The 12,013-nt window shown below is 39.3% G+C and overlaps 1 protein-coding gene across 2 annotated transcripts in view; it reads right to left on the reverse strand.

Annotated features, from left to right (window-relative positions):
- NELL2 (neural EGFL like 2) overlaps positions 1-12,013 on the reverse strand; it is a 137,990-nt gene that overhangs the window by 28,681 nt on the left and 97,296 nt on the right. For both annotated transcript variants that reach the window (XM_088165567.1, XM_014871125.2), the window contains 2 exons: positions 11,154-11,276; positions 8,688-8,783 (listed from right to left, as the gene is read on the reverse strand). In XM_088165567.1, coding sequence (XP_088021693.1) covers positions 8,688-8,783; positions 11,154-11,276 — 219 coding nt within the window. The remainder of the gene's footprint in view (positions 1-8,687; positions 8,784-11,153; positions 11,277-12,013) is intronic.

A 12,013-nucleotide genomic window follows, 5' to 3' on the forward strand; every position in this document is an offset into this window, starting at 1 on the left:
AAAAAAACACAGGAACCAAAGGCACTCTCTGCTCTAGAGCAGTCTAATGAGATTTTTCAGAAACTTTCTAGGAATATCAGATTTGACAGTACAAATTAGGCCTGTCTGCCTGGAACAGTCACGCTCTGTGAGTGAGGCTATTTCTCCCTATTTATTTCCAACAGGAACAGATACAGATATTGTGCTCTATGCAGTACATCAGAAGATTACATTAACCAGAAGAAAGTAAACAGTGGAGAAGTACAAATTCCTAGAATCACTGTTCTGAGAAACTATTTCTTTGAAACTGAGGCAAGTAAAAAAAAAGTATATACAATTTTCAAGTTCTGAAAGGACTCAATGGCACCACCAAGGTATTGGATTAGATAGGTCATGGGAGCACAGTTCAGTATTTGAATCATTGCTCTTATGCACATGCAGTTCCTAAGTAGCTACTACATACAGTAGCTCAGGAGGTAAAATTTAATAATTTTCACCCTGGGCAACATGAATATTATAGTAAATTGACTGTGGAAATTACTGTTCTGATTTTAGTCTACTCCTTACAAGTTCTTGCTTAAATTTCAAAAGTCACTTATATTTTGAAAGCATTAAAATGTTTTGCAACTACAAGGAAAGCAGTAATGTTATCAACCAGATGACTGATACATTGGTATGGCTTTGTAAGGAAATACCTCATACAGTCACATCCTACTAACCTCTAGTCACCAAAAATATTCTACCTGAGGATGCTTGTTTCACATTGCATAACTGTAGCTCTGTGATAGGACTGCAGAACACAAATTATATATTCAAAATTAATTATTGGGGTTCTGTATCAACTTATTGAAGATTCATCACAGTGACGTAATAGTCTGAGTTAGAACTAGTCACTATGCTTAAAGAAGACATAGAAGTTGATTTTATAGGATTCTTCCCATAAGTTTGCTCATGATTCTGCTATCTGCCTTTCCTACGGGCAACACTAAAAGCACTAATTATATGCATTAGCTCAATAAACCAAGGCTAGCTCAAACACTGTTCTAGCTTCTGAAATAAGTAGCTGACATGCAACATGGCCATCTTTAAGATGGGCAGGACTGTAATGCAGGCTACTCATTACTCAGCCTGTGCAAGCTGAGCAGTGACTTTATGTAGCAGAGATGCAAGTTATAAAGGATGTTTCAACACCCTCAGCAAAAACATTATTTTTATCAGCTGGGTCCTGTCTCTTTCTGCTGAAAAAGATATTAATTAAATGCAGGTGTAATTCAGAAGTGTTTTCATTTCAGAGATTCAGCTCCCAAAGATAAAAAGCACAGTTAGATATTTACAGTTAAAGTTAAGCCTGTTTAAACATGATACTCAGAACTCTGTGCTCTCATCTACATTTAAGCTACAGCTGGAAAGGCAAAACCTCTGAACCCAACAAGCCACATACCCAAATTTCATCAGGGCAGAAACTAGGAGACTTGCCAAGGAAATGGAGAGCACTTAGAAGTACTCAAAGAAGAAAAATGGCAGTGATTCCCCAGGTGATGGCAACAAAGTCCAGCAATGAGCTGGACATGCAGTTCCAGCATCTCTCCTTGCTCTCACCTCTCCCACAGACAGGGCTCTGGGTTACACAGACCTGAGCACCAAAGCCTCAGCGCTGCTGCAGGGCAATGGCAGCATGCAGCTCAGCACCCAAGCTGGATCTCAACTACTTGCAAGGCACAATTGAGTTTCTTTGGGCTCTGTTATGGGCACTTTTTTTTTCGCCCTGCACCAAAGAAAAAGTTTATAATAGCCCACAAACTTTGAAAATTACTGTTGTTGAAATGCCAGACTTCAGTGACTCCAAAGGCCCAACTTTCAGAACATAATGGATTCCTATGGCACACTGGCATCTATTAAAACGTTTTATGGTGCAAATTGTGGTTAAGAACTATTTGTTTGCAGAAGTTTTTTCCAGACTCTATAGAGTAGCTCGACTTTCTCTTATTTCCATGAATTGAAATCAGATTCCTAATGTAAATAAAACATTCCCTGACAAAAGTATCCTCTAAGTTTCAAACTTAAGAGCCCAAAACCAGGAGCCTGAATACTCAAGACACCAAATTCCAAACAAGTCAAGTGCACTATGAAAACGAATGAAATAGGGGAAGTGTCCCTTCTTCATATAACTCTTGATTTGGACAGTCCATGGCTGTGCTGTCTTTATGTTTATTCCACTTCTCTTGCTCCCTTCTTTTGTTTGTCCTTCACTAAACCCCCCAGAAATCCCTCAGGGATTTCAGAGAATGAAAATATTAATCCAAATATGCTTTCTGCTCAAATAATTTGTTGTAATATTCATCTACCCCAGGACACAGCTGGCTTCCCCTGCTAGACTATGAAGGTCACACCTCTTACTCTAGCTTTGTGCAGGACCTTGCATACTTGTCCCACAAATTTGAGCCTTTTGGTATTATTGTTATAAATCCAATCGGCTATCAGTAATTTAAAACTGAGCAAATGGCAGATATCTGAGTGCTCAGAAAGTTTTCACTGTGATATTCTCACAGCTTACAGATACTGTAGCCAAGAATTCTTAAGAATTCTGCCAAAAGTAATCTTAATTCTTAAAGGCTTGGTTCAAATTCTACAGGCTTCAAATGCCATTTGTGTCACAGCTTTACCTTCAGAGCCTACCTGGCCCAAGATGATTGTGGTTGTTTTAACTGAACACAAGAGATCAAGACCTTAAATGGTAGCAGTTCTCTTGGCATGCCAGAAGTATTAAAACACTTCATTTTTGCAAACTCAGCCAAGTTAATAAGCTCTCTGGTTACTTCGACGAAGTCTTCTTTTCCAATACCAATAAAATATTTTTCCTAATAACTGGGAAATCATAGTTAGAAGATTTTCACATGCTTTCTTTGAAATAAGAATAACAATAGCCTTTAATAACCTGAGGTCTATTATTATTAGGGTCACTGCACATGAGCAAATTAATTTGGATTTGCTGAGAAGAGTAATAGTCATGCATGTTAATTATTTAGCTTATATATAGAAAGTAGCACACAACTGACAAGATCTGATCTATAACAATTATTTATCAAAATAATCTGTCTGAGTCATACTTCAGTACTTTGAACTATAAATGTCGCAATAATTTGTTTTAGCGATATCTCCTGAGGTGCAAGTTTTCCATACATGGAAAAGAAGAAGGAAAAAAATGCAGAGATCCAAATAATATCTTTTCATTGACTTTGGCTATTTCTGATAAGAGCTCAGGTAAGATAGGGTCATCTTACCCTCATCCACCATAAACCATTTTTTTCCATAAATTTAGTTACACCTTTAATTAAGCCAAATGTTAGTAATAATGTATGGCTAAATTAATGTAGAATCTGTAAGCTAAATTTTTTCTCAATTGTTGCTTTCAAAGGTAGCAGCTTTGTCTGCCAGTTTATTTTCAGAAGCTTGAACACGGATTGCTTAGTAACAGGTGGACATGATTCTTGCAATAACTAAGAAAAATTAATTAGCAGGAAATTCAAATAGCAGCAAATAACCCAAAAACTTGCAGCCGCCTGTTAACTACATCAAAACACTACTAGTAGCAAAACTCTGCTTTTTTATCTCATGCATAATTAAAAGCTGTCCACAGGAATACTCAAAGCACAAAACAAGTGTGGAAACTAAAAAAAGAGAAGCTTACAACCAGCAAAAATGCAGTAATCTTGTATACATACACTAGCAGATATGCATACCTAGTAGGAGAAAACCCCACTCTTAAAGCTTTGTCACCAAATTAGAGTTGCAGTAACATCAATTTAAGACAGCACTTAAAAATGCCAATTAAAAATTAATAACTTTGCAATTAAAGAAGGTAGTATAAAGTCAGGTACTTTGAAAAAGTTTACCAGGCACAAGTACTTTTAGATTTGCTTGGCAGTCTCATCTCTACACTGCAGAAAGCTGCCCTTTAAAGGCACACTGCTAGTGTGCCTTTAAGACTTAAAAGACTTTTAATATACAAACCCCGCCTCCCTAAGCCAATGAATGCATCCCCAACATTAATAATGCCTCAATCCATATTCTTTGGGAGGAGTATAGAATTTCTTCCACTCATTTTTGTGACTTGATGACTTTTAGTCTAATTTTTATGGCTTAATACCAATTTTTCAAAAAGGTGGTATAGGCTGATACATCTGCATGTGATTCTTCCATCTGCTGCCTCATTCCACTGGTACATTTTCACATGGCACAGGTCATGACTAATCTAAAAAGCTCCCAACAGATCATTCAAAGATGTTGTAACAGCTCTGTGCTCTGTTAACTGCAAGTCCACAGTGAACATAGCACACTGAAATATCTGACCAGGTGTAACAGTTGATTCTCCTTCTTATGCTTCCAACAGAAATGAGACTCCTACTCACACCCCAGAAGCACCATTTTGGAAGCAAAAAAATTTACTAAACCATTCTTACTTACACAGGACTTCTTGGCTGCAAAGGCAGGACCTAAGGATGGACAGAATCATCCCTCTCAGGCTTTGGGAGAAATATAGATAATGACTGAGTATGCGAGGATGGGTTTTGGAAAGGAAATTCTAAACAGTGAGGTGCTCAATGCCTTCTTCACTTTGGTCTTCACAGGTAAGATTTACCTTCAAGTGTCTCACGTCACCAAGACCAGTTGAAAATTCTATCTGAAACAAGAAAAATCTACCCATGGTGGAGAAGGATCAATATTTAAATAAACTGGAAAAAACCACAGGTCAATTAAACCTGACTGGATGCACCCAGGAGTGCTGAGGAAGCTGGATCATGTCACACTTGAGGCCAATCTCAATCGTCTTTGAAAGGTTATGGTGACTGAAAGAAGCTCCTCAGAAACGGAAGAAAGCAAATGTCTTTCCCATCTTTGAAAAAGGCAAGGATCGAGGGAACTACAGATTAGTCAGTCTCACCTCCACCCCAAGGAAGATGATTAATCTAAATAGATTAAGGACAAGAAAGTAATTTAGAACAGTCAAAGCTGATTTATGAAGAGGAAATCATGCCTGACCAACCCGATAGCCTTCTCAAGTAAGATGACTAGGTCTGGTGAACAGGAGAAGAGCAGTATATACTGGTTATCTTCCTAAGATTTTGATACATAACATCCTGAGATAAGCTAAAAAGTGAAAGCTAAATAAATGGACAGTAAGATAGACTGAAAACCTGCTGAGTGCCCAGTGTCAGAGAGCTCTGATCAGCTGTACAACATCCATTTGGAGACTAGTCACTTACCAACATACAGCTACTGGGTCAGGACTGCCCAACATCTGGACAATAAGGCAGAGAGAAGCCCCAGCATGTTTTCAGATTATACAGAATTTGGAGAAGTTGCTACACCAGATTCAGAAGGACCTCAACAGGCTGGAGAAACTGACCACTGGGAGTATCTTCAAGTTCAGAAGGAAATGCAAAGTCCATCAACTATTAAGAAACAACCTCAGGCACCAGAAGGGCAGTGGAAAAGCTACTTGAGAAAAAACAGCCTGGAGGTGCTAGTGGACATAAAATGAACATGAGGCACCATTGTGCACTTGTAGCAAAGCTGTCCAATAGCCTCCAGAGTTGCATTAGGAAGAGTATTGCCAGCAGATCATGGGACATTGATTGTGCCCCCCTATCTCATGCTGCTAGGATCCTCTCTGGAATGCTGGATTTTGCACAGTATTTCCTAGTACAGGAGAGACATGGAGCAAATCCAGTGCAGTGCAGTGAAGATGATTAATGGAGCAGAGAATCTGTCATACCAGGAGAGGTTAACCGAGCTGAGATGTTCAGCCTGGAAATGAAAAGGCTGAGGGGAAACTTATAAACGTGTATAAATACCTAACGGCGTTGAAGGAAGCTAGAAACTCTCAGTCATGTCCAGAAAAGGGACTAGGGGCATGGCAAATTTCATGTGAACATACTGAAAATAATATTTTTTGTACTCTGAGAGTGATTGAACACTGGAATTGGCTGCCCAGAGAAATTGTGGAGTCTCCAACCCTGAAAACACACCAAATCCAACAGGGCACAGTCCTGTATGCCAGCTGTAGAAACCAGCTGTATTTGACCCTGCTTCAAGCAGGGGGATTAGACAAGATGATCTCCAGAGGTCCCTCCCAACTGCATCCTTTCTTTTTATGATTCTGAGAAATGATTTAAACAGAACTCTTAAACCACCGATTACAGAAAGAAATAGTAAGAACTGATGATTGCATTTTCTAGGTTACTGCTGGGGTGTGGATTCAATCTCCTGCTAATTAATTCATAGGTTCAGCAGCAGCTGACAATGTCTACATAACTGTATATTTTAAGTTAAAAATCACAAGATTCTTCAATAAGCAGTTTTTAAATATGTGTAGCATAAACAGAAACAAGTGATGTGCAATTTTAAAATAGATTTGGCACCTTTACAACAATCCTCCTTCTCTGTGTGCGATTGCAATGGAAGGTATCTGCCTAGAGAAGATTGCATCACCTTTGTAGATCTAGAGACTGTTCAAAGGGAAGCTTCCAGCATAAATTATTTGTAGTATGAACGTCTTGAAATATTTCAAGCCTAACGAGAAATAGCTTCAGCAAATTCTGCTACATTCACTACGACTGAATGTGTACTGTTTGAAGCTCCAGTCTTCTTTTATGGCTGTATACAGCACAATTTTTCTGACAGTGCAGTCTCAGAAAAAATCAGCTCTACTGACCAGATAGTTCTTCCATTTGCCACTCACCATATTTCAGACTGTATGTTTCAAAGCCATGTACAAGTAGATGACAATCCTACTCTGCATATTAGTCTCCATATGAGGTGAATAGACCTGTGCTCTGTGCTAGCATTATTTCTACAGCAGGGAAAAAAGTATCACGTTCAACAGAAATTAAATAGGAGAGAGGGTCTTCTCCTCAGAAAACTGAGCTATGAAATTGGTTTGGGGCTAGCAAATTGGCTCCACATCATAGCAACATTATCAACACCTATGTTGTATCAGGTCACCACCATGCTAATGTACCATATTAAGTACCACCATACTAATGTTAAACATTGAGATCAGGTATTCAGAAAGGTATAAGATGAGCTCCAAGCCTCTGCCTGCTCCCTATATATTTCCTGAAGGGCAGGAGGAATGGAAAGTTTGGCCAGAGTTCAGATTCTTTTGAAGGACATTTGGGGCTGAATGCATTTAATCCAACTTAAGTTAGCTTAAGGTACTTGAATTTACTGGACTGGGGACTGAGCGTCCCTGGATTGTCCTATAAAGAAGGCAGCACAGACAGCTCTTCCAGAGTCGATGCTGAAAAGTCAGTAAGATCTCTCTTTGATAATGGCTATTAATATTGACTATAGAAGGAGACTAAAGCAAACATGCTTCTAGTCTACACACTTCAGACAGAAGTATAAAGCTGCAAAAGATAATTATGCACTTTGAAACTATACGTTATATTTAGTTGAGAATAGGAGAGTGGTTCAAGGAGCGCATAGACAGCTATCACTAAAACAAATTAACTGTTTTAATACTTGAGCCTTATCTTAGCATATAATTTGTTCCAAGCAATGTTACAATGGAGAGACCTTAGTACCCTGTACTATGGTATTTGCAGCCTGTGAAATAGTGAGCAATACTTGAAAACTTGCTCTTTTAACATTGTTTTAGAAATAGATGAGCAATTAGGATGCTGCTTTTCACACAGCATCCCTCGTGTGCTCTGTGGGAATATCTGCTCAAACACAGAAGAATGAAAACAACCACATTTCTCACCTCTCAAATAGACCAGATAATACAGAATTCAGATTGGTCTGTGTTTTTCATTAAACTGGATATGTTTACAAGTCAGATGAAAGCAATACTTGCTCAAATGACCTCCTTTCTACTGTTTGGAAGATTTATTGAAGGCAATATAGAACAGCAACAATAGTCAATCATAGGTGGCAGAGTGCCCTTTTATTAGGCATGCTGAAGCCAATTAATCTAAGCAAGCTTTCTCCCTCTACCTCCTGGAGGCAAGTATGCTTAGAATGCATTTAAAAATTCTGCAGCAATAAATAAAAGTGCTGAAGTTATTCATTTGAACTTTGAAAAATTATTTACAGGCACTTGAGATGCTAAGAATTAACATTCTACATACTCTGCTGGGCAATATAATTTGATTCGATCCAAGACTTAAAAAATAAAGTTCTAAAACAAAGCCTTGTGGTACTGCATCCTCAGGGGAAGCGGGGGAAGATAAAGGAATACTTGTAAAAGCAGGTGAAAGCAGTAGGAACACTGAAACCTGCTCTAACACTGAGTAAAGTAAGCTGAGTTAATCACAAGACTTCAAATAAGTTTGCAAATGAAGGTGGGTTACTGAACCAGAAATACATATACAGCACAGAAGTAATCAGTTACTCAAATTTATTTCCAGATGTCAGATTAACTGTTATTTATATGAGACACCAAAGGCCACTTGAGGTGACAAGCAAGTCCATAATAATCTTATTAATTATGATCCATCAAAACCCAAGATGTCTTAATTCATGTTCTAATTTTTGCAGTCCATGTGCTTCTAATTAGAATTGCTGTAATATATTCTCTTGGGAAGCATATAAGAAAAGTGAGTAATGTTTTAGTGGCACAAATGTAAATTCTCCTTTATTCTTGGATTACTTCAAACACCCTCCCTGGATTATCTTCATTGTAAATTAAGCTATAATCTTACCAGTTTCACAGCTGGGCCCAGTGAAGCCTTGTGGGCAGGCACACACATTGGAAGCAATACAGGCTCCTCCATTCCTACACCCGTCTTTGCAAAATGCTGCAAAATACAAAATCACAATATATGGGTAAGCGAATCACACCTAGCAATCCCGCAGCTGGACAAAGTCTGCCAGTAGGCTGGCACAGAATGCCGTCCATGCAGCATGGAGGGCAGAGACTTCCTTCTCCTTAGAACAGAGGTCACAAAGAGATGGTTTATGGCCCCCCTGCCTCACTGCCCAGATGGGCTGACAAGCTACAGAAGGAGATTAAATCATCTGAAGACAACAGCTCCCATATGTGCTCCTTCACATGCACTGGGAAGCAGTGACAGACAACATCTTCCCTTGGAACAGACTCTTCCTAGTGCAGTGCTGGTCTGTTCTGCTGCCCAAATAAAGGCCTGGATTTGTGTGCCGTAACAGGCACAACTGAATATTAAACTGTCTGGCTATCTCCGTCCTTTATCATGTAATTTAATAGAAACAATATAAATACTAATTTTGTCTCAAGGGATGCTGAAGAACTTCAAAACTTTTAGCATTTACAGCTTAAAGTCAATCTTTGGGTTTGTTCTTTGGCACGCTGCACTTACATATTTTGGTGTAGTATTCACCAGGAGTGTATGCTTTAAAAAGCCACTTCTGTGGACCCAGAAACGCAACCAGCTCTGATAGAAAACATAGTAACTGTGAGTTGCTCTGACTGCATCTGCAATACGGAATTGGAAATGCTATGGCAATAAGAACTTAGGCAGATGGATGTTATAACCAACACAAGAGTTGCTTCAGGGCACTGGTCTAGCCCTGCACTTATAACCAGACAGAGGTGCCAGGCTTTGGTTTGCAGCTGCTCTGTGTAACAGCACCACTGATGAGGTCTTATGGCTCATCTGAGAGAAAACTGTTACAGATTTGAGCTATCCAGCTCTCAGTTTTGAGATAGCAGCCTTGTGGTGTGAGACCATTGTCACTGAGACATCTAAGCTTCCTGATCCAGGAATGCACGGTGCACAGGACTGCAGCTGGCTGTGCAGTACATGAGAAGCTGACAAAGGCAGGGGGGCAAGGGGCATATCCAGGTCTCTTTGAAGGATACTGGCATCTAAGCCAGGGCTGCAGAGAAGTCCATTTCTCAGATTTCAATACACAGACTTAGACCCTTCTCCTGCATACTGTCTTCTCCATATTGAGGAGGGAGGACAAGAATATACTTTTCTTTCACAGTGGCACCAGGTGCCCTCTGAATTGTCAGATCTGCAGTCACAGCTCCTACTCAGCTGAACACAGTGTTATAGGGTTACTCATCTTCTCTTTATAGTAGCTGACTCACCTCCAGCAGAAGAATTTGGGACTACTACAAAGCACAGCACAAGAGTGTTCCTCTAAAAGAAGATGCTTTGGGTTTAAACCTCATCAGGATAAGACTTTCTTCTTATTCCCCAGATAGCTCAGCACAAAAGGACATATTTGCTGACATGTCTCCCTCTACTCATGTGTTTGACTGGAAGTGAATCGGGCTGCTATGTTTTACAAAGAGATTGTCTTTGAAATGTATACAAAAATTGTACTGTTAATCAGGTGAAAGAACAACTAGTGCTAAGACCTTAATCGGACTTAGCAATTAAAGAAATTCTAGGTTACTTAGATTTGGCAATAGACAGCAGCAGAAGGCATCTACGTGACATTACCAATGTTAACTCTGGACCCTTAGATTCTGACATCAAGATCAAGACCACCAAGGCACAACCTCAAGGAACACTGGGTATGATATTGCTGCACTTCTCACGACTGAGCTCATTCTCCTACAGGTACTCTACTTTTATTTTCAAGCATTCTCTATATCCTCAGAGCTTGAGAACTTCCAAGGATTTGGGCCCAACTACAAGTATAATTTTTTCTAATGTGAAATGCAACAGGAATATAAGCAGCATTGTACCTCTGGGAATGCATAAGTTTAAAACTAGAAATTTAAGTTCTAATGTTTAGCAGTGAATCAGAACGTAAGAAAAGATTACACCACCTCACTTGTATGCCCATGTCTACTGTTTTTCTCACAATAACAAGACATACTAAAAAACTTTTAGTTCATCCAAGTAAAATAGCAAGTCATTGATCATGGACCATGTAAATCAGACAGTGTAACTATAAGTGTAGGCTTCCTTGAATGGTGTACCATATATAGAAACTGCTGACACAAAAAATGAAACATAACTACTTCAAATTTTAGAGCCTATTTTCTATGTATGCATCATCTTCAAATTACTGCAAACTGTCAAATGCAAAGTCAGTGTATATATGCCTGTAAAGATCATATAGGTGAAAGACCCAAGTGTCTAGCCTGGCATTTTTTCTGTCTTGTTCAAGGCAAACGACCATAATTGCATCAACTACGACAGAGCATCTCATTCATGTTTCCAGCAGCTTACCTTTGCAGATGGTACCATTTCCTGTGTAACCCGGCTTGCAGACGCAGTTGTGCCCACCCACAGTGTTGAAACAAAGCGCATTTTCATCACACTTGTGCTGGTTTGTCACACATTCGTCATGCTCTGAAAAGGAAAGCAAGAACGGCATGGTCCTGAATTTCTAAAACCACAATGAAACAGGAGCTTTGTATAGGTTTCCAGATAAAAACAGAGAAACTCAGTAGTATTTACTGGCAATAGGGATAGCTATGTGAACATGTAACCACGGGATAGCCAGGGTATCTATTTTTATCACATACTAGTATGTGATACCTGCACGGCAGCATAATTCCACTTTTATTAACAGGGAGCCACCATCATTACACTTTCTATGTGGGCTACAGTATTCTCATAAACATTTACCAAAGCACTGGCTACCACACTGAAAATCCATATGCTCATTCCACTGCATAATTTATTCATGCAGGTTTCTCTTATGCGGGATTCTTAGGGTTTCCTTCAGAAAGCTGACTAACGGTGCAAGACACACGCTCCAAACTGCAAATGGCATTATCAGCAGAAGGCAGGTCTTCCAAGTGCAGCCCGTGTTTTCCCTCCCTTCAACCCATACAAAGCACTTTATTTATATGAAATAAATAACCTGAAAACAGAGGTCTGCCTGCTTTTCAAGGGACTTCTAGCATGGCATGTCCTAGCACCAGAGTGTGAGGGATGAGACTCCTCAGTCTGGTGACTGGGACATACTAAGAAAAATCCATTTTGGAAATAAATTAAGAATGTGATTTTGTGTTGATTTGCAGTGCACTACTTCATGTGAAAAAAAAAAAAAAAAAAAAAAAAGCATTGCTTAAGTATTTAAG

The sequence above is a fragment of the Sturnus vulgaris genome, chromosome 5 (genome assembly GCF_052056855.1).
Source record: "Sturnus vulgaris isolate bStuVul1 chromosome 5, bStuVul1.hap1, whole genome shotgun sequence".
Classification (NCBI taxonomy): Eukaryota; Metazoa; Chordata; class Aves; order Passeriformes; family Sturnidae; genus Sturnus; species Sturnus vulgaris.